The sequence below is a fragment of the Polypterus senegalus genome, chromosome 12, assembly GCF_016835505.1.
Source record: "Polypterus senegalus isolate Bchr_013 chromosome 12, ASM1683550v1, whole genome shotgun sequence".
NCBI classification, from domain to species: Eukaryota; Metazoa; Chordata; class Cladistia; order Polypteriformes; family Polypteridae; genus Polypterus; species Polypterus senegalus.
In genome coordinates, this window is record NC_053165.1 from 153,875,774 (window position 1) to 153,899,798 (window position 24,025).

The 24,025-nt window shown below is 37.2% G+C and overlaps 1 protein-coding gene across 1 annotated transcript in view; it reads left to right on the plus strand.

Annotated features, from left to right (window-relative positions):
* Positions 1 to 20,075, plus strand: part of LOC120539958 (protein GPR108-like) — a 57,203-nt gene extending 37,128 nt beyond the window's left edge. The window contains exons 9-18 of the mRNA XM_039770352.1: positions 918 to 1,051; positions 2,525 to 2,600; positions 2,814 to 2,887; positions 4,908 to 5,025; positions 5,567 to 5,697; positions 6,241 to 6,284; positions 6,981 to 7,030; positions 11,046 to 11,129; positions 13,075 to 13,196; positions 17,681 to 20,075. Of these exons, the coding sequence (XP_039626286.1) occupies positions 918 to 1,051; positions 2,525 to 2,600; positions 2,814 to 2,887; positions 4,908 to 5,025; positions 5,567 to 5,697; positions 6,241 to 6,284; positions 6,981 to 7,030; positions 11,046 to 11,129; positions 13,075 to 13,196; positions 17,681 to 17,768 (921 nt within the window). The 3' untranslated portion in view covers positions 17,769 to 20,075. The remainder of the gene's footprint in view (positions 1 to 917; positions 1,052 to 2,524; positions 2,601 to 2,813; positions 2,888 to 4,907; positions 5,026 to 5,566; positions 5,698 to 6,240; positions 6,285 to 6,980; positions 7,031 to 11,045; positions 11,130 to 13,074; positions 13,197 to 17,680) is intronic.
* Positions 20,076 to 24,025: the final 3,950 nt, after the last annotated feature.

Here is a 24,025-nt window from a genome sequence, read left to right on the forward strand (position 1 = left end):
GCCTCTTTTTGCGTTAAAACTGATTAAGTCAGTGTATGTGTTGCGATTAGTACATTTTCTTTAATTTTTCACTTAAGCTGGCACTTAAGTCTTCAATCTGCCTCAAGAACGACTTAAGATATGAAGAGGTACGGGAAGTGACAGCGAAGGTGGTAGTGAATGAGAATGGCACCCATACACATGTGCCTCATGTCCGCCCTGCTGACCGCTGCCATCAGTTGATTCTACAATAAAATAAAAATAAAAAGAGGATTAACTTTGGAGGTCAATCATCACTCCGAAAACTTATATTAGACGTCATGTAGTATATGTGTACTAAATTTTAGGTCAATAGGACAAATGGTTTGCGAGCTACAGGAGATTTAAAATCCTGGACAGACAAACGGACAGCCACGGGTAATATATTATATATAAAGAGTTATATTCATATATCCTTAGGTGTTGTTTAATTGGGCTTGTGGTATTAAAACTCAGTAGTCTGTTACATTTGTTTTATTCTTGAGTTTTTTCATTATAAATGTATGTGTGAAACATGTGAGCCATTATTTCTTAACAATATGTTGATATAATGCAATAAATGTGACTCAGTGTAAAACACTGCATGCAGTACAGTGTGAAGTATTATCCAGTCATGATATTAAGTGTTGGTGTTCTACATCTGATGTTACAAGTATTATTATTGCTCCACTCTTGTGTATACCAGGACAGTTAGTCAGCAAGCTTTAAATATGAGAAAAGGAGACACCAAGGAGTCACTTGTGTAATGGTATGACTAAACTTCACTACATCTCTGACATCTAAATTCTGAAACAAATGAACTACCATTGTTAGCTGAAGTTTGTGTTGTGGATGTAACACGAAAAGGCCAATGTGATGCTTACTCTCCAATTTACTTTGTTCCCCTTTTTGCTCTCTAGGTTGAAATTATTGAAAAGAATCCAGGAGGATACCTCTCAGCTGCAGAAATGCCCCTACCATTGCTTTATATTGTAATGTCAGGTTTCTTCTTTACAGCGGCTATGTTCTGGGTATATATTCTGCTTAAGCACAGGCAAGTTTCTTTCTTTCAGTACAATCACTGTTTTATGCTGTACATGATTAGTTTATTAATGTATAGGTTTTATATTTGATGTTTTGTGCACATTTAATCTGCAGTGCCTATAACATAACACTTAAAAGTTAAAAATCTAAACATATAATAAAATTGCTTGCCAGCAGTTGTCATTACACTTACCTAGTAGTTATTAGGGTATAATATCAGTGACAAGCATGTATTCTAGTTAATAGTTAATGCAATTGTTAAGAAAGAAAATCATGATTGACTCTGGACTTTGAATGTACCCTTGGAAAACTATTACAGATTGTCATAATTCATTGACTTGTATCAATATTTTAAATTCTTTTATCGTTACAAGTAGTAATAATTTTGCTATCTGTAAAACTAATCACTATGAGAATGAAAACGATTTTAAAATGTGGATTTGCCCTAAAATATGAAAGATGTTGTATAACACTGAAATCCCACCTAAATAGTTGTGGAACCGCATGAACCAGGGTTCCTCAATCACGGCCCTGGAGGGCCACAGTGGCTGCAGGTTTTCCTTCCAACTAATTTCCTAATTAGAAGACAGTCCTTGCTGATCATGCAACTTGTATTTAACTATTTGGTTTGTTAGTGCTGTCATTCATCCAGGAAAAGCCAAGCAAAATGACACATTTTACTGGCAAACTAAAAAGATTACAATATGCAAGCTTTCGAGGCAACTCAGGCCCCGTCTTCAGGCAAGATGTAATCACTTCATCCAAGAGAAAGTTTAATCGCACTGTAGAGTTTCCTTCTCTGAGAACAGTCACTTTAAGTTCCCATGCCATTTATTTTGATACATTTTTTTGTATCACCGATACTTCATGGTGTATATGCACAGTTTCAAAGGAAGTGCATTAGTTGGAGAGCTGCTGGTTTATTGGTTAGCTGCATTTCATTATTAACTAATGTCTGGTTAAGAAAACATGCAACAATTAGAACTTAAATGCAGCTGATAAAAGCTAAAATAGGCAATTAATCATTTTGAATTGTAACAGGCAAGACAACTAAAATTAACTCCAAAAACATATTGATTCAGTAGTAAATAAATGGGTTCTAATTAAGAAATTGTTTGAAGTGAAAACCTGTAGCCACTGCAGACCCCCAGAACTGTAATTGAGGACCTCTGATCTACAATGCAACTAAAATGTGTCTTTAATGAATGAAAGCACTAAAGAGTCTTATAGTTAAATACCAAGTTTCATTATCAGCAAGAACTGAATTTTAATTAGAAAACTGGCTGGAAAGAAAATCTGTAGCCACTGTGGCCCTCTAGGACTGTGATTGAGGACCCATGGCATGAACAGTAAGAAGTGTCCCAGAAAATTTTTTTGTAGAAGTAAAGCATTTAAAGGCTTTGCCATGGGCAAATTCATTCTCTCTTGCATAGCTGACATTTTTTAAAATGTACCTAATGCTTGGTGTTTCATGTTTTGACAGATACAATGTGTTTAAAATTCATTGGCTTATGGCTGCTTTGGCATTTACTAAATCAATTTCTCTGATATTCCACAGCGTAAGTAATCACTTTTAACTTTTTTGAGGAAGTGTCACTAGATGCAAGTAGACATCATGTAATGTTACCTCAAATGTTGTACTCTTGACCCTAGTTTAAAATTGGCTAATTCCATAAATATGCAGGAAATGTACATCTCTTTTAGCTGGATTGTTTAAATGCAGAATTAAATGGAATGAGTTTATGATTGTTTTATTTTTGTTTCATTTTCAGATAAACTATTACTTTATCAATACTAAGGGGCAGCCTATTGAAGGCTTGGCTGTAATGTACTACATTACTCATCTGTAAGCACATATTTTTTATAAATTAACAAGAAATAGTATTTATTTGCATCACTGGAACTGGCATTTGCTCTGAAAAAGGAGTAATACATAGATAATACTGTAAAGGCAAAAAGTAAAAAAAAACACCTAAAATCTTTCATGGGAATTGAGGTTAAAAACTTTTTGTTTTAATGTTCTTTATACCTTTTTTATAAATCAGAATATATAATTGGGTCACCTTCAAGACACTGTATTGAATGTTGTATGTATTTAAAACAAAAAAGATTTTTTATTGCATTTTCTCTGATATAGTATTTTTGAAATAACAGAATATTTACTTTTAGTCAAAAAAATATAAATCTTTCATTTAGGTAGAGATCCCTTGTCCAGCGTCACAAAGTTTGAAGATGGAATGGGAAGGATAAGATGGTGGGAACTAAAACAGTATAGGGAATTGTGGAGTCAGCTTTGTAAAGGTTTGATGTATATCAAAACAGAGTTAACTGCTTGGTCAAAAATGAATCTGCAGATCATAATATATATATATATATATATATATATATATATATATATATATATATAGCTACCTTGGGAAAGAAGCACACAACTCCTGTTGTCTGCCCAATGGTGTGTTTTATTTTTGGGTTGCAGAAATTAATTTACAAACAAAAAAAAAGCTAATTTGAAAGTCATTACAGATTTGTGGATGGGTTGATGTCTCCCATATCATTTTATTTGCCTTATAGAAAGTAAATTAAACACCGCTAGAGCAGTATAGATGTATTGAAAGGGTGACATCACAGTAAATCCCTCAACCCCGATACCCTCAATTTCTATTAGAAATGCAAGTGAACGCTAGGAATTTAAAAATAATTATTTAAAAATGCTTCTCCTTAGAACACAATTTCATGCAGCAAAATAATACCATGATTATGAAAAAATGTTTGTCTTAAAAAATATTGAGCTTATATTTTAAATCATGTAAATACAAGAAACTACCATAATTACCAAACACATTTTATGCATGATATTGGAAAAAATTTAAAACAAAAAAAAGTTCACAAAGTACAGCCTTTTGTCCGTTAACAAGATTACTAAAATTAACAATGATGTAAGATTTGGAAGTGTTGATTTTCAGCCTACCACTTTACACTTCCCTGTGAACAGTTATAAGGGTACACGAGTGTAATTGAAAGATATCATTTGCACACAACATAAACTACGAGAGGGTAGCCTCCCTCCGCCTTTGGGTGGGGGGACGGGTCCTAACTGTTGTTTGCGCGTATGCGCCGAACAGCAGTTTGGAGTACTCACCCTTTTTGCAGTGCCTGGAGGGGGTGCTAGAGGGCATACCTTCTGGGGACTCCCTCGTACTGCTGGGAGACTTCACCTGGAATGGCCCCCCGATCTGAACCCGAGAGATGTTTTGTTATTGGACTTCTGTGCTCATCACGGATTGTCCATAACGAACACCATGTTCAAGCATAGGGGTGTTCATATGTGCACTTGGCACCAGGACACCCTAGGCCTCAGTTCGATGATCGACTTTGTGGTCGTGTCGTCGGACCTGCGGCCACATGTCTTGGACACTCTGATGAAGAGAGGGGCGGAGTTGTCAACTGATCACCACCTGCTGGTAAACTAACACTTTATTACTTAAATTTACTTTATTTTGTTTCAATGGAATTCTGTAATCGTAGAGTTTCTTTTTATCAGCGTTAAAGGGCTTAATACTTTTTCAGAATAAACCATTCAATCCAAAATTGCACAGCAAGAACTATTTTAAGCCCTCTGTCAATCTCTGTTTTTGACCTGATAAGAGATGGAATAAAAGAGGAGAAGAACTAAATTAATACATTTTGTCAATTTAACCTCCTACATCGGTCAGTTTCTTTCCAAAATTGTCAGTTAGAATGCCAAATGCTTGTACAGCAGTGACCAAGATACACAGTACAATGTTATATTAACTGTAAGAACATCTTTATCCAATCTTCTCAAGAATGTAATGGTTTGGGAATTACATTTCATTTTGACTTCATAGGTTGAAAGGTGCTTTACTCTTCATCACCCTAGCCCTCATTGGAACTGGATGGGCTTTTGTGAAATATATTCTGTCAGATAAAGAGAAGAAAATTTTCATGATTGTCATCCCACTGCAGGTAAGGAGGGGTGTTTACTGATGGAAGAATAGTCCTTAAATGTACTAGATATAATCTGCAGACAGTGGGGAATTACAATATGTACATATCTATTACAAAGCAGCTGTTGCTTTATTATTCACCCCATTTTCCTTGTGATGGATTTCAAACAGTGTGTGTGATGTATTAGAGATTTTTAAATTCTTTTGAGAAGTGTTACAATATACTTTAAAATTCAATAACTTTATACAGAATTTCTTTCTCTCCTTTATTAAAACACCCTCTAGATTTCAAGTAAGCATAGAGCAGCAATGACAGGTGTTTTTTTTTTTTTTTTTTTGATAAACTCATTTTTTGATGTTTTGGAAAATGAGCACTTCTGCTTCAACAGTGTAAAACAGAGAGCAGTGGTAACAAAATACATTGATTATTAGATCTCCCGATCAAAAGTCTATTTTTTCTATTTGTGAGTTGGTGTTGCTTGAATATGATCTTGTGTATTTATCCTCCATATCTCAATTACCTGTCATGAATAAGTTAGATTAAGTTACTTTCTCATCAGGTGTTGGCCAATGTTGCATACATTATCATAGAGTCAACGGAAGAAGGAACTAGCGAATATGCCCTTTGGAAGGAAATTCTTTTCCTGGTTGATCTCATTTGCTGTGGAGCCATCCTGTTCCCTGTGGTCTGGTGAGAATTCTTTTGTTACAACATCAGTATCAGTGCCCTGATTTGTAACCAATAAATGCCATTTATTCATTCTGTCAGTTTCACTTCTCATTTCATCCCGTTCGTGGTTTGTGGCAATTTAAAGTCTTATCCAGCAGATTTTCACAAAAAGTTTACCCCCCCCCAAAAGGATGTTGGTCTAATTTAAAACAATCAAATTACCTAACACCTCATTTTTCAACTGTAATTTTTTTGATACCAGTTATAAGCATTTAGCACATAAGACAGAAATTAAATTTGAAGCTCATATCCTTTTAAGGACAGAGCCATCTGTTGGATTTCCATGCCTTCCAACAGTCAGTCCATCAGTCATTCTCAAACCCACTTAGTGCATGGGGACTGGGGCCTATCCTGGCAACAATGGGTACAAGCTACAAAATGGTCCTGGACAGACCACCAGGTCATTGTGGGGCTACTTCACAACAGTTGTGTCATTTTTCATATTACATTATTTACTCTTTTTGTGACAACAAAATAGTGACTGTTTGTTTTCAAACATTTTAGGTCAATAAGACATTTGCAAGAAGCATCAAGTACAGATGGGAAAGGTAATTACTTATACATAAAATGTATACATGTTTAAAATTATCCTGAGCCACCTGGATGTTTTAGCAGCTTGAAACAAGAAACACCTAGAAAAGATTGGCCTTGCTTGCTCTGCATTGGTATGGCAGTGACATTACGTCCTAGTTGTTCCATGATATAACAGTAGTTTGATGATTTGTGCTTGGCAGTGTATATCACACTTCTGTTAGTTTAACAGTTCTTTATGTTTTTATTGATAAAATGCATTGAATAGCAACCATTAATCCTATTTATATGATACAATGAATAGCCTGTTAGGAAGCAGAAAGTCAAAATTCTGACATGTAAAAAGCTATATGCAGATGCATCACATTCAGTGCCAAGCAAGCATTTATTTTAGTTTTGCTTCCAACTTGAAATTTGCAATTCTGCATTGTTTGAAATGTTACTATTTCAAGATGTATTTTTTAAAAATCAGAATTGCAGTTAAAGGATAAAGTGGACTTTGAGTAGCCAGTTTGGTTGTAGCATAAACTTTTTTTTTCTTTTTTTATAATGTTGTTAGTTTTAACAATCCTAATTGGTGCTTCTCTTCATATTGAATGAGTATAAATCCTGTTATAGCATAATATTTATAGCTTAAGAAGAAATTTTTGAAAAGAAGAACCTTCAAGAACTGTTAGAGAACAAAGCTGATTTGTTCTTACTGTTTCTTATAGCTGCAGTTAACTTGGCAAAGCTGAAGCTCTTCAGGCATTACTATGTAATGGTAGGTATCTGTCTTGAATTCCCCTTAACCTGTATTTAAAACTAACATATACAGACTGTTGTCTATTTCAATAATCTATTTCAACTAATAGGAATATTATGACTCTGTTACTATTTCATAAAGTGCAATTTCCTGATTTACCTTTACAATTTTTAATGCGTAAACACTTCCTTGGGCTCTTGAAAAATATATGCAAATTTCTGTAATTAACCTTTACATGAGGTCTGTAGAAATGGCAAGCAGTGCGTAGTAATATATTATAAGTTGCCACTATTTAGCAATTTGTATTTACTGGTCAGTTATTTTCCCCCTCTAACATTTTACTCTTTCAGTGTTTTATATAAATGTAGATATCTCTTATATATATTTCTCTTCTGGTTTGTCCTGCTTCCACTTCAAAACTGGTCCTGTCCACGCACAGCCAACACAGCATTTCTCGATTCCTATTCGTCCTCTTCCAAACCCTTCTCCACGCTGCCTGTGACTCCACTTCAAAACCGGTCTCGCCCACACGCAGCCGACATGGCATTTCTCAATTCATATTCGTCCTCTTCCAAACCCTTCCCCACGCTGCCTGCGGCCTCCCATACAACCCCACGCCACTTTTCTCGATTCCTATTCCTCCTTCGGACTACTGCGTTCCTTCCTCTTCAAAACCGGTCCCACCCACACGCAGCCGACATGGCATTTTTCCATTCCTATTCGTCATCTTCCAAACCCTTCCCCACGCTGCCTGTGGCCTTCCACACACCTTGCTATTTTCGTTATACTGTGACAGTTGTTTCCTAAGCCTTTGTTATAAAATGAACTACAGTATCTTCTCTGTCGATGGGGTTTTGTATAACGTCACCTGTATTCCGGTATCCGGCAACTGCCTGTTCCTATCAGTGGGTTATTTCTTGACACAAACGGTTGATGAAGGCAATGCACCGTTTTCTGTTCCTATTCTTACACTGCCGTATGCTACGGCGGGCGTCGGCTATCTAGTATTGGATATATTATATATATATATATATATATATATATATATATATATATATATATATATATATATATATATATATAAAATCTTCATTTGGATCTTGATCTTTGTTTGTCCGCGAATGAATTAGAATAAGAAGCACTAGATGGCAGTAGAGAGACAGCTAAAACATAGGCATTGCGTTAAGAATCTCCTCCAGGCTTATACTACTGAAGACTGTAGTACTCCAGTCACAGCTCAAAACGCAGACATTCAAACTAAACAAATTGTTGTGCGTTAAATTAACTAAAGAGATCTTCATTTAGATCTTGATCTTTGTTTATCCATGAATTCCACTCATGCATAGACCACCTTCCAGTTTAGTACGTTGTTGTTACTCACGGATGTCAGCAATGTGCCGGAATAACGAAAGGGGTGGTGGACAGTGTTACGCTGGTTAGCTCTTGAGGCCTGGTTAGAGAATGAGATTGCCGAACATAAAAGGTACGTGCCTACGTAACATATGAATGAAAGAAAGACAGTGGGTATAATGAATGACAACGTAACAGCACGTTCCGGAAATTATTATTGTTGTAGCTGGCGAGTGCTGGGCGTCTCACAGTTGTACCGTGGCTTGCTCACATGTCAGTGAAGTGATCCCTATTTATGCTTTAAAGAGCCTGGATACCTATGTGTCCCCCTTTTATAACCGTTGTTCCGTGTATATTGCCTTACTCTTTGGATTGCCACAAAGCAACCTGCAAGATTGGAGAAAGGTTGAGAAGAGATTGTGAGAGGAAACGACAGCGTCGTGAAAACGAGATGGACTGTGAATGGACAGAAGCAGAAATGCTCCTACACCACCACATAATTACAATTCGGACAGTGATTCTGAGTAGGCGTTCCTATCGAATCAATGTCCAAGGGTTTCTTTGTAATTTTGTTTCCCTTATAAAAAAATCATAATGCTGTGCGACGAAGGGCCCAGTTCACGACTGGCAGCCGCGTTTAAACAGGGAGTCCTTCACAGACAACTTTAACACACGCAATGTAGTTGGGCGCACAAGGCTAGTGTATATGTATGTGTATATATAAATATATATATATATATATATATATATATACACAGTGGAGGAAATAATTATTTGACCCCTCACTGATTTTGTAAGTTTGTCCAATGACAAAGAAATGAAAAGTCTCAGAACAGTATTATTTCAATGGTAGGTTTATTTCAACAGTGGCAGATTGCACATCAAAAGGAAAATCGAAAAAATAACTTTAAATAAAAGATAGAAATTGATTTGCATTTCATTGAGGGAAATAAGTTTTTGAACCCTCTAACAAAAAGACTTAATACTTAGTGGAAAAACCCTTGTTTGCAAGCACAGAGGTCAAAGCGTTTCTTGTAATTGATGACCAAGTTTGCACATTTTAGGAGGAATGTTGGTCCACTCCTCTTTGCAGATCATCTCTAAATCCCTAAGGTTTCAAGGCTGTCTCTGTGCTACTCTGAGCTTGAGCTCCCTCCATAGGTTTTCTATTGGATTAAGGTCCGGAGACTGACTAGGCCACTCCATGACCTTAATGTGCTTCTTCTTGAGCCACTCCTTTGTTGCCTTTGCTGTATGTTTTGGGTCATTGTCGTGCTGGAACACCCATCCACGACCCATTTTCAGTTTCCTGGCAGAGGGAAGGAGATTGTCGCTCAGGATTTCACGATACATGGCTCCGTCCATTTTCCGTTAATGCGATTAAGTTGTCCTGTGCCCTTAGCAGAAAAACATCCCCAAAGCAAAATGTTTCCACCCCCATGCTTGACGGTGGGGATGGTGTTTTGGGGTCATAGGCAGCATTTTCTTCCTCCAAACACAGCGAGTTGAGTCAATGCCAAAGAGCTCTATTTTGGTCTCATCAGACCACAGCACCTTCTCCCAGTCACTCTCTGAATCATTCAGGTGTTCATTGGCAAACTTCAGACGGGCCTGCACATGTGCCTTCTTGAGCAGGGGGACCTTGCGAGCCCTGCAGGATTTTAATCCATTGCGGTGTAATGTGTTTCCAATGGTTTTCTTGGTGACTGTGGTCCCTGCTAATTTGAGGTCATTAACTAACTCCTCCCATGTAGTTCTAGGATTCTTTTCACCTTTCTCAGAACCATTGACACCCCACGAGGTGAGATCTTGCGTGGAGCCCCAGAGCGAGGTCGATTGATGGTCATTTTGTGCTCCTTCCATTTTCGAACAATCGCACCAACAGTTGTCACCTTCTCTCCCAGCTTCTTGCTAATGGTTTTGTAGCCCATTCCAGCCTTGTGCAGGTCTACAATTTTGTCTCTGACATCCTTGGATAGCTGTTTGGTCTTTCCCGTGTTGTAGAGTGTGGAGTCTGCTTGATTGATTGATTCTGTGGACAGGTGTCTTTTATACAGGTGACTAGTTAAGACAGGTGTCCTTAATGAGGGTGACTAATTGAGTAGAAGTGTCTAACCACTCTGTGGGAGCCAGAACTCTTAATGGTTGGTAGGGGTTCAAAAACTTATTTCCCTCAATGAAATGCAAATCAATTCCTATCTTTTATTTAAAGTTATTTTTTCGATTTTCCTTTTGATGTGCAATCTACCACTGTTGAAATAAACCTACCATTGAAATGATACTGTTCTGAGACTTCATTTCTTTGTCATTGGACAAACTTACAAAATCAGTGAGGGGTCAAATAATTATTTCCTACACTGTATATAGCCAGCATTTTTCTTAATCTCTTTTGTTTGGCACACTGTCTTGTGTGACTACTAATTAAGCTGTTTGATATTTCTTATTTTGCTTCAACAGTCATTTTTTCCATGGATTCCACTGTCCTTGTACTGAGCAATTTGTAGTTCATTATGTAGTGGACAGCATTAAGGAAAACTGGTCTATATAAAAGCTTTTCAGAAACTTTCAAAGAATAGTCTTTGGTTGGTGGTAGACATTTTAACCTTTATTATCATGCTTGTTAATGTAACTGCAAACTTCCATTATGATAGCTTCACTTTTTTATTCTTATTTTTTTTTGTAGATAGTATGTTATATTTACTTCACACGGATCATAGCAATCCTGCTCAAAGTGACTGTCCCATTTCAGTGGCAGTGGTTTTATGAGGTAAGCCAAAAACAAAAAAATGTTGGAACTTACTTGTAACTGACATGATCTTTCCTGGCTGCTTTTTCCTTTTCCTTTATGGTAGTGTTTTGCTGTTTCAGAAGTGTGTACAGATTCTTTGACTCTTTGGGAACAGAACAAACATCCTCAACTTAGTTTCTTTTTTGTTACACAGGCCAAAACAGATTTATTTTGTTTAATCACTATTTACTCAGTGGCAAGTGACCAGTTACATCAATGATTTAAAGGACATGTTATGTGTGTTCTTATATTCCCAAATGAACTGAGGCACAGTTTAGAACGGACACAATTATTTGTTTACCAACTCCTGATTTGAAAGTTCTTGGATGAATGAATAAAGCTAAATTAGCAATGTGTCCTTAATGTTGTCTTTTGATTTAAGTAGTGAAATAACACACATCAATGACCATTAAGCAGACTTATGGCCAAGGCTAGGCTGTGGGACTGTGAAACAGACTACCAAGTTTTGCAATTGAAACCAAGTTTAGATATCTTTTAAGAATCAGGAGATGGAAAATTGTGATCAAATAAAATACTAAGTTCCCCCTTGGGACAAAAAATGTTTATTCTCTCCATCTGTGTCTGTCTGTACACAGTATTTCTCTGTCTCTCTATCAGTCAAGCCTGTTGGATTACCACTGTGTCTATCACACTTATTTGTGTGACTCTCTTATTTATAAAATTGCTCCAAAAATGTCTCTGTTCTTCTAATGCCCCAGCCTGGATACTGCCAGTGGTATCAAATTTTAGGTCCACTCAATTGAATTTGCTGCAGGACTTTGACAGCTCACCCATAGTGCACAATTTTCTTATAATTGGGCAAAATCAGTGCTATTAATTTTGTTACTTGAAACATTATATGATTTTTTAAAATGTGTAATGTACATTTTCTTCATTTATGCATCTGTTGTAATTTAACTTTGCCAAAGAAAAGTGATAAGTTCATACTTATTCTGTCTAGACACGTTTCTGCTTCTTTTCCAACATAATTATGAAAAAATAAGTTATTGGTTGAATCTAGTTGTGTACCATTTGAAATAGCAGTTTTGAAGGAAATTGCTGCAGACGAGCAGGGTGGTGATCCCATATAGTGACACTACATGCACTTTTGAACTGCAACATTTCTGAAAAGTTTTTATAGTTCTTCATGGAATAATTCAGTTAGGACACATTTTTCCAAAATTATAATTGTAAGAAGGAATTGTCCTTTAGTGCTGTTTCCATGACCTTTTCATGCCTCCTCAATTATAAGCACTGTTTCCACGATCTGTTCAAACTATTTGCTCTGCAGCTGATATAAATTTGCTCATTTAAGATTCCACGATTTCATTGTTAAAACGTCTTTGTTTCTACAGCTGTTTTTTTTTTGGTTGTCCCTACAATGATGGGTACTTACAATGCACTATTCAAGTTTAACATTCATACTTTTTCACATATCTGTATAGTCGAACCTGAATTCATGCTGAAGATAATTTTGGCTCCTAAATGAGAGCCAAAAAATAGGTTGGTGTTTACCAAATGGGAAAGAGAAAAACATTTCACAGTTAAAACTTTCACAACATGCAGGTGCTTTGGGTTTTTAATTTGAGCTTTGTACTGCTACATGTCAGCTAACTCTTTCATTTAAATATAATCACATTTTTTTTCCCTGGGCTTGCCAACTAAGGAAAGAAGATTGTTGCCACTGCTGTAAATCTGGCAGGTGCTTTTCCATTGTATGGAATTTCAACCAAAGCAGGATAAAAGTGGATTAGAAAACTAGTCGTACTGCAAACTTGGCAGGGGCTTAAAAGAAGCTTAACCTGCTCACTCTTTACCTTGGAATGTTTTCTGGTAGAACAATTTTTTCCTTGTTTTTCCTCAGGTAGGTGAGAATTGATCCACTTTTAAAGGAAATATATTTATTAATTGTCTTCTCTTTTAGCTATTAGTAGAAGTTTCCACGCTTGTATTCTTTGTCCTAACTGGATACAAATTCCGTCCTGCATCCAACAATCCATACCTGCAACTGCCTCAAGATGAAGAAGATGTTGAGATGGATGAAGTGTAAGTTCCAGTTTAGTCTGTACTTGTGTTGTTCATTTTTGTTTTTAGTTGTCCATTTAAAACTCTTAGTCAGCATCATGTTAGTCGAAAAGCTGGTGAAAAATAAGCTGAATTTAGCATACTATGCAGCAGACTTGGCACACCTAAACGTGAATATCCTTAGGATGTTTGCACACCTCTCTAGAAATAATTAGAAGCCTAAAGTCTAACACATGAAATAAGGATTCTATCATACCTTGCATTTTTACAACTCATGAGAGGAACACACTGTTTCAATGTGAAAAACTGAGACCACACATACTGACCCCAATATAGCAACACTCCCCAGTGTCTTCAGATTATACCTTTTGAAGTTTAAAAATGGTATCTTCTGTCTTACATAAATATCACATTAAATAGGGAAGAGTTCAACATTAATTCTTTTAGTCTCAGATTTCCTGAAGGTGTTCACAGACCTTTAAATGATAAATCAGTCATCACTTTGTTTATGTGTGATTGGTTTCCTCAAACATTTTTCGCTGTGTTTTTGAGTGGTGGTCAGTGATGGTTTTAGACAACACCTCTCAAAAGACACTGACTGCCTTGCACTGAAGCAACTATGTTGTTTTTGCCCCCTTTTTTTTAGTTTTTAGAATTTATTGTGAATGATATTACTACTTTATTTTATAAATAAATCTCTTCTGTATTGCTTGAGTTGTGTATTATTTATGTAGTACCTTTTTAAGGGAGAACATATTCCTGCTTTGTTAAAGATCTGGGGTATAAAAATGCATTGGTTGTTAAATTCTTCTTGAGATTCGATAATTAAGGTTTCACTACATTTTAAACATAAATTGTTAACTGTTGACAGCAGTAACAACATTTATTCATTCTATAGCATGTTTTCATACAAATGATGTAGCTTAAAGTGCTTTACAAGATGAAGAAAGAAAAATATAAAAATAAGATTAGGCAATACTAAGTAAGGTCAGATGGCCAGGAGGACAGAAAAAACAAAACCAAAAAAAAAACCCAAAACTCCAGAGGGCTGATGAAAAAAAAAATCTGCAGGGGTTCCAAGGCCATGAGACCACCCAGCCCAAACACCTTGCCATTCTACCTAACATAAATGACCTCAATCAGTCCTCATGGTTTATAGGCTTCACGTGGAAGAATTTGATAATGTTGGTCATGTGGACCTCTGGCCTTCAATCCATCGATGTAGCGATGGCATGATAACGTCCTGATCAGGTGGTGGTGGCACAGATTACGACCACAGAAAACCAGAAAAAGAACAGCAAAGAAAGTAGGGGATAGTACGGAATGTGGAGCCATTAAAAAAATGATAATTAAATGCATACAGGGGGTCCTCGGGTTACAACGTTTTGACATACAACGTTTCGAGTTTACAACACTCACTCCCATAAAAACTTAAAAAAAAATTGATACATGAGAAGGAATAAAGGGTAATCATTTTTTTCACTCATTTTTTCTGTTACTACAGTACAGTATATTTATGTCCTTTTCTTTTTTTCCTCAGGCTTAGATTTTGTGTTTTTATGTTGTAGATTATGATTTTGCAAATGTGCTAAGATAGGTAAGTGACTTAGGCTAAAGTGTGTTTCGACTTACACCAAAATTTGGGTTACATCACTGTTGTAGGAACGGAACTGTGTCGTAACCTGAGGACCCCCTGTATATATAATATCAGGGTTACACTAAAATGAATATATAAGAAAGCCACATTAACTCTTTGAGGGCTGAATATTTTTTTCCAAAAAGCATAGTTTCTGAAAGCAATGGTTTCATACAGAAATCAACGTTAAACATCTGTTGCTGCATGCTGCGGCTGCCAGTTTGCCAAGAATGTGCGGCAGGCTTGCTGCCAGTCTGTCTTCGCGTGGCGGTCGCAGTGCATTGCAATCTGGTTCTTACTTCTGCTCATTGTTAAGTGGCAGTCTTCCTGGCGAACAAGTGCCATAGGTGTGTCAGCTACATGAACCTGTTCAGCACCATGATTAGCTGGGGACCAGTAAGCTGAAGCTGGAACCTCACATTTGTTTTCGATCACTTGTATCAAAATCGGAGTCCGACAAGTCATAGTCCAGTTCAGAGATAATAGGCAAAACTTTGTCCATGGATCATTTTGCTTTATCCATTCGCTTTGATCTCTCACCATTATGTCAGTGACATTTTTGCCGTTGTTTGCACCTTGCTACTCACATGAGTGCCGGAAATCTCGGTCAAACCATTGAAGATAACTTTCCTTCTAGCAATGAGCGTCCAACTAAAACATAACAGTTGGTGTTGTCACAGATTACTGTTGATTACCATTGTCATCTCCTCCTTTTGACAAAAGTTGACATCAGCCCTGAAAGAGTTAAAATGGGCAGAGTGGTGGCACTGAGGCTAAGGATTTACACTGGCATTTGGAAGGTTGCTGGATTGAATCCCATAAATGCCAAAAGTGGCTCTACTTCATTGGTAGACTGCAATTGCTCCATCCTGGGTATGACGTTAATCTGCATTCAGCCCTGCATGTCGGCCCTCCAAACTGAAGGGGAAAACCTGGGAGATGGTGGCAGAATTGGCACTCCAGCCACCATAAAAAAACCTCATGCTGTTCTATTCCAGCTGAATTAGTGAGGTGCTGAGGTGTCACCCGTTGAATGGCTGCACTTGGGATCCTGAGTTGGTTTGTCATGTGGTGGGTGCAGCAATGCATTGTATCAGCGCGTGCTCCAAACCTCTCACATTAAAATAATGGGTTTTTAGCAAAAATTTAAATTGCTCCACTGTATTAGCCTGGTGAATTTCTATCGGTAAGCTATTGCAGATTTTATGTGCATAACTGCAGAAGGCCGCCTCACTTAGTAATGCATTGGTAGGAGCGGGTAGTGTGACACATTGACATAGTGGTGTTCTGTCATGATGTGTGTGCAGTGCCTTCTGCCTGAATCGACAGGTCATCCACTTCTAAGTAATAAGGTGTGTCTTATTTGTGACAGATAAATTACACTGGCATGAATGTGACAGATCCATCACTATCCCAACAGTCATATGCTTTGTCAATAATATTTTATCCTTACTGCACATTATAACAATTTCAATTTATGTTTGACTTTATAGTATACAGCTTAGTATTTCACAGTAAACTTTGAGAATCACTAAATTCTTTATGAAAAAATGTGCTGGTTTTGAAATGAACTCCTCCTGAAGGCATAGTCTGTATTATTCTTTTAGCTTATCTTCACTTCATGACTCTTTATGAGATATGGCTAGCTACATTTTGCCTGTCTTTGCCATCCATACCAGTGGAGCAGACCACGCAGTACATCATGCTTAGGGGATTTTTTTCAATTTTCTCAATTTCAGGTCATTTATTTTTTGGACGCTACACAGAACACGTGGTCCATAGTAACACACACTTAAGGCACATTTTCAATGCAAAAATTGACTGCTTAGGGTCTGGAGGACATAGAGTTAGTGAAATCTTAAGATATGAGCAGTGCCAAAGGGGACCAGATTCTCAAAGTCACCATCTGGTGATATTAAAAAAAAGTTTTCATTTTGTTAATCTAATCCCTAATTTCAATTTCTGTCCAGTGTTTTGACTGATTTTCAAATATTTCTTGCAAAACAAAAGTTTGCCAGACATGTACATGTCATCACGTCTGTCTCTTTATTTTATTTTTGTTAACATATCTGTTCTAATGCTTTCAATTACTTGACTTACTAATTCACACCTAAACTGAGTTAAGAGACTCTTATGAATCATTTTAGCTGCAAATGTAGTAAATTACTACTCTAATCATGTGGCATGAAAGCAGATAGACAGTGCAGTGTAGTGGTTGTGGCTTTGGACGTAGGATTTCAGAGCCTGAGGTTGTGGGATCAAAACCTGCTACTGACATTGTGTGACCCTGAGGAACTCCAACTGGAAAAACAAAAGAAATGTAGCCAATTGTATCCCAAATGTTGTAAGTCACATTAGATCAGTGCTTCTCAAATAGTGGGACGCGTGGCTCCGTCAAGGGGGGCGCGTTTGACCTCGGGGAACATGCTTTTTTATACTTGTCCTTATAACAATTTTATAGACAAATGATACTATTTATGCGGGGGGCGCGAGATGTTTTCTTCTTCCTAGGAGGGGGGGCATGACAGAAAATAATTGAGAAGCACTGCATTAGATAAAGGCGTCAGCCAAATGAGTAAATGTAAAGCTGGAGAAAGTTTCCATACAATATGATGTTCCATTGCTGCTGCATTTACAATACAATATATTTGTATAGCACTCTTCACTGATTGCAGGCACAGAGCGCTGTGAATAATTCTCAGTTACAATACAAGTTCCTAAATATGGAACTGGTACATATATAAAAGCAGATTTATAAAACAAGCAAGGAACAAGGTTAAGAACTGAATAAACATAAATGGAAATCATCAATATCTGTCACTTAGATTTGTTCAGTTACTTACTTGTATTTCATCATCTTTACTTTTAGCTTAACAGAGTCTGGCTTGATGGAGGGACTATCCAAAGTGAAGAAAACTTCAAATGGAAGAGAGAAATCCCGTGATTCTACAGTATGAAACAACGTTTTTGTGGCAGTCCTAACTAAATCCGAGAATGCAGAGCCAGTGATGGCAGACTTCCACAGTCTATGCACACAAATGCGGGATTATTGCAGTCATTTTCTTGTGTGGATTGTTTTTGCTTCACTGCCCTTTTTTTTCTTTTTGTTTGTTTTTGGAAAATGCTAAACCTAATCTCACTTGTGCTGTGAGAACTTCTCTGCCTGGGTCACTGACTTAACAGCTACAGCACATCATGAGTGTGCTATCATAGGTACACTGCAACTAATGGGTGAAAAGCACATCTCCGTGATTTATAGCTTTGATCCCAGAAGTGTCCACACGTTTGTACCAATGAGATTCTTTAAAAAGGTGGAAGAAAAGGACAAGTCCATGTATATAATGAGGTTGCTTTGCTAATATCCTGGAGTTCCATGCATTCCCGTCTTTATTCCTGCCACTCCTAAAAGTGAGCTCCAAAGAAAGTGCAATGGAGAGGAATGGCTGAGGTGCAGTGAGCAGAGACGAAAACACACAGAGACTTTGGAAGATCAGCCCTTTGCTTCATGAGTGTCGGTTAATAATGAAAACCCAAGCACCAGGTTATTTGGTGCTGCTATTCTGCTTTTTTCTTCCAAGTGCCCAAACGTTCTGAGCATTCAGTTAGAAAGCTGCAGTTCAGAAAGAGGGAATTCCATGATGGCTTTTTAAATCCATGTGGAGATTCCATTTATTTTATGATTTCCCTTTTTTCCCCAAAGATGTCTACGGATATCTCTATTTTTTTTTTTTTTTTTTAAACTGTTTATTGTAAACGGACTGATCTGTGCTTTAATAATGATGCTATGGTATTGGGGAACAGATTTTTGTAACCAGCAAACATTGTAAATAAAATGACTTGAAAATTAAAGCCTTTTGGTAGAGGGAATTAAAATTCCTTACCTTAAATTAAAAATCCTTGACAATCTTTGAGTCAGCATTGCTCATGAACTCTGATTAACATTTGCAGGAAGCCAATTTCCTACTGTTTACAACAATTGGTACCTCGTTACTGCTCGCATGTGCGCGTCTGACGGCGGCTGTCACTTTTCTGATTAGAAAAAGAAAGTTTTACTTAGACTGTAAGATTTTAATTCCAGTAGTGTACTGAAAAAATATATAATTATGAATTCTTTATTTTTTCCCCTCTCATATGAAACTAAAATGAATAGCAGACTTAGTATAAAAAAAGCACTTGTAGAAGTGTGCTTATTGAAAAAAGCTAATATTAGATTGTTTTATTTTCTTTTTCTTCTCTTTAAAGCTATGCACACATGTACAAAGTTTGTATAAATATGATGTACAGCTACATAAAAATAAGGTTGACTTTATATATGGTACTATAACCTACTTTGTCATTTTACAGCTCTTTGGGAAACATTTTTTTTTCAGTACTAAATGTTGAATATTTCTGATTTGCATTTTATAGCTTTTGAGAATTTTGTCCACGCCACATGTCATATTTACAGTTTGTTGAAATGGTCAAAACGCAGCCCTTCTTTGGAAGCCTAGGCAGCACTCTTCTCAGAGAAAGGTATCTGTTTATGTCATATTACAAACCACTTCTGAATGATGATGATGATGATGTGCTTTCTTATTACTTGTTCGATTTAACTATATTTATTTAGTTGGGGCATTCTGAGGGAGCAGTGCAATGAAAAACTGACTTCTGTGAGGCCAAATGTTATCATTTCACAAGGCACTTCATGTATTTATATATAAAAAAAAATGGATAAACGACCAAAAAGTAATTTCACCAATTCCTTATAAAATATGGGTGTTAGCCATGCAGTGACTTGTGAATGCAAAGATTATATCTGTATATTGTAATATTTTTTTGTTGTTGTCCAAGGGAGAGAGTCGCACCTCAAATGTGACACTGCATTTCAGATTATTACTAATTTTTTTTTGTGAGTGGACATCATATTCAGGCATTTAGAAGTACAGTATTTCATTAATAATACATTTTTAACCTTCTGAAGTGCACAGTAGTATCCTGAGAATTCTTGCCACTCTCTGTTCTCTTCCCAGCAATGTCACAAATCTTTTATTCTTAAGCAAGTGTGTAGCCCTTTACAGTGACCGCTTTCCCCCAAAAGGAACAGGAATCTCTCTGGTGGATGATAATGTTAAAGAAATACTTGAGGTTTTGGATTTTATATAAGAAATCAGCTGTTCTTTCTGTAAACTTGGTTACCTTACACTTCAAATGTGAAATGCCTGTTCTAATTTAGTATATTTTTTAAGTCTAATAAATCCGGCTGTGCAATGGCTTCTTTGAATTGACCTTTTGATGTTTTAAATTTGTTCTTTTTTTTTTTTCCCAAAAATGAGGATAGCATTTGAAGACAGGGACAATGAAAATATGAGTAACCGTACAAACCACTGGTGACATCTGCTTTAGGAAAGGGAGAGAGAAAGCAGTTTTAAAAAATGGTGCCCCTGATGATGCTGCAACACAGAAGAGTGTTACCTGCTTGTTTTAAGGTATTTTGATTAGCTCATGAACATTCATTGCAAAAAATTGGTCAAATCAAATTGCCCAGTTCAATTGTTTCATTTTTTTTTTTCCCTCGATTTGCACTAGGGAAATGTGTATGCAAATATTTTTCTGGCAACAGTGCATGAGTTATGTTCTTCCCTGACTTTTATAACTTTTGTTTCCTTTGCCTGTTTTCAATACTTAATGTAGGAAATGCATCCGTTCAAGTCACAGGCAAGGTCATTCAGGGAACTGAGTTGGTCATGTGCATAGCAATCGTTTAACTAAACAAGAAAAAGGAAAGGGACAGTACACAGCCAGATAGTAGCTGATCTTTACCACTGAACAGGCTAATTATTTTGCAGAGAATCTATACTAATAAAAGGCAAAGCCCTCACTGACTCACTCATTCACTCACTGACTCACTGACTCATCACTAATTCTCCAACTTATTCCTTACAGCTTACTTACAAAAGTTAAGCAGGTTTCATTCTACAATTCTACACGTAACGGTCATAACGGTCGACAATGTCCGCCATGTTGAAGTTTATTTATAGCCCCATCTTCACGAAATTTGGTAGGCGGCTTCCCTGCGCTAACCAAAACCGATGTACATACTTATTTCAATGGTATGACGCCACTGTCAGCCTCCATATTGAACTTTCCAACGTCACTAATTCTCCAACTTCCCGTGTAGGTAGAAGGCTGACCCCATCTTCACGAAATTTGGTAGGTGGCTTCCCTGTGCTAACCAAAACCGATGTACGTACTTATTTCGGTGTTATGACGCCACTGTCAGCCGCCATATTGAACTTTCCAATTTGGAAGGCTCATTCCTTACAGCTTACTTACAAAAGTTAAGCAGGTTTCATTTCGAAATTCTACACCTAACGGTCATAACAGTCAACAATGTCCGCCATTATTGAACTTTCTTATTTATGGCCCTATCTTCACGAAATTTGGTAGGCGGCTTCATGCACATACTTATTTCGATGGTATGACGGCACCGTCGGCCGCCATATTGAACTTTCCAACGTCACTAATTCTCCAAATTCCCATGTAGGCAGAAGGCTGAAATTTGGTACTTATTTCGGTGGTATGATGCCACTGTCGGCCGCCATATTGAACTTTTCAACGGTCTTTGTTACTTATGGGCCCATCTTCAAGAAATTTGGTTCGCGGGTTCCCAACGCTAACTGATTCCTACTTACGTACATATATACATCCATAGCCTGCAGCTCGGTCACCGTGTGAGGCGGCATTGGGTCCCCCATCCCAACGCCTCCCACGTTGTTGGCTGCCTGCCTATATAAGGCCATCTGTCGCTCCAGTCTCTACATTCCCTTCCTTGCTTCACCACAGGATTCACGTCTCCCTGCTGATATCTACAGCCTTTTTATTTAATCCATTTTATTAAGATTATAGTTATTGTTTAGGTATATTAGATTTACTTTACATTGTTCAGGTACCCATTTCCTTTATCATTCCAACCGTACCCCCATTAACATGTCTATCGAGGTGATCACCATTGATCAAAGAACTGTCACTTACCGAGTGGTTTCCATGCCCAGAGATGGCACCTACCTTTTCCATTCTCTTTGTTACATATTGCACAGCCATATCAGGCTCACTCTTGATATCCGGAGGAACATTGTGTCTTATGTATTGAATGACTGGGATAGGTTCAAGGTGTGGACTGATGATGGTACAGGAGATAATTATACTACACAAGAGCACTAGAAGAGTGAAATGCTTAAGCCCTTCACCTATGCATCTGCATGTGAGTTGATGGCTTCCAAAGAATTGTTTGGTTGTCACTTTCAAGTGTACCGAAATGGCCAAATATTTTACACATTTTGACAACCGCCAATGCCTCTTAAACATCTTAGATTGACAGGTGACGATTTCAGTAGTGGACACTTTGATGTTTATGAATGTTTAAACTCTCAAAAGCTGGATGTGAAGTTATCGATGAAACCGGTTGTATACTTACAACGCTTGACAGATGGCGAATGTCACTTCAACACAACAAATCCTGCAAATACTGACGTAATTGAAACAAACCATGAAACTCAAACCGATTAGGACAGCAGCAATCCAAGCTGTGAGATTTGAGACAAGATTACTGTTCACATGGCCAACTGTACGTTGCATGCTCAAGAGTAAGCTCAGCGCACAGCTTGGTCAGATTACAACTGGAGGGCCGAACTCACAATGTGGTATACAAAGAGATCCTTAACAAATAATTATTGGCATATTTTCCCTCAGTTTAAAAAGGTTTAATTTTCTTCTTAATAAAAATTTTAAGGCAGTACTTTGCCGCTGCGAAGCGCGGGTATTTTGCTAGTTATTTATATTCTGCATTGGGCTGGCACCCTGCCCGGGTTTGTTTCATGCCTTGTACCCTGTGTTGGCTGGGATTGGCGCTAGCAGACCCCCGTGACCATGTGGTTAGGATATAGCGGGTTGGATGATGGATGGATGGTAGAGCAGTTATTTATCTGCCTGTTAAGCATAATTTTAGTTTGAGCAGACATATTTAAAAATACACTAATCTAATCAAAAGGATAACTCAGTAAATGAACACATAGACACTTTTATAAAATACAGAAATTTAAATGTGAAGTAATTTATGTAGTAAATTTCAACAAAATTCTATTTTTTTATTTGTAGTCAGAGCACAATCAGAAAATCTCATCAACATGAATTCCAAAAGATTTATCCAGCTAGTTTTCCAATTATTATAAGTAGGTTGTGCCACTGCATTATTTCTTGTGGAGAAAGAAGTAAATGCTGATAGATTTTTACATTTACCATACATAACGTGTTAAGAGACTCATTTAATGAAATGTCTGGTGGTTTGTTATTTGTTGTCACTAAGTTGCCCCTTTGTGGGTTTGTGTGCCTTGCAAAGGACTGCCAGCCTGTTCTGGAATGGCCACCTGCTGTGCTCTCGTTACTGGGTGGGGTTGCGTGAGAAGTAGCGTAAACAGTCTGTGTGTTTGGAGTGTGTACAGTATATCGATGTCAGCTTTAGCTTTTACTGGCAGAATAAATGGAAATGTTATCAATGCTCCATATTTAAATCAGCACCCGTTTATGTTTGGAAACAATACTGAAGGCTCTTATTTTCACAAAGACCTATTTTGTACTTTTAGCAATTAGTTTCATATCTGTACAGATTTTTTTTTTTTACTTTTTTGCAATAGCATGAATGAAAATGTATAGTTCTAGTGTGTCAGAAATGCAGTTATACTTTTTGCTAAAATCCAATTTTTTGATTGTGTACAGAGGTGGCCAAAAATATTGTCACTCTTCCGCCATTTAAAAACAATCACATTTTTCCATGAAAAAGTTTAAACTGGCAAAAGTAAGCCGTGACCATCATTCTTTACCTCATAGAGAAAACTCTTTATTTTTCCTTTAAGACTTAATATATTTCAAGAAATAAAATAGATGAAAATGGAATCAATAAAATTACTGAGACCCATAACCTAATATTTTGTAGCATACCATTTTGGGGCAGTCAAGTACTTTCTTTAGTTCTGAGTAATACCTCAGTTCCTCTCAAATGGAAACTTGGGTTTCATGGGTTCCTTCTCTCTGTGGTGAGTTTCACTTCTTTCCATAGATGGATCAGTTCAGTTCAGATCTGGACTCCTAGCAGGCCACTTCAGAACATTCCAGTGTTTTTGTTCCAACCATTCTTGGGTGCTTTCAGTTTTGTGTCATTATTCTGCTGGAGAACGTGCTG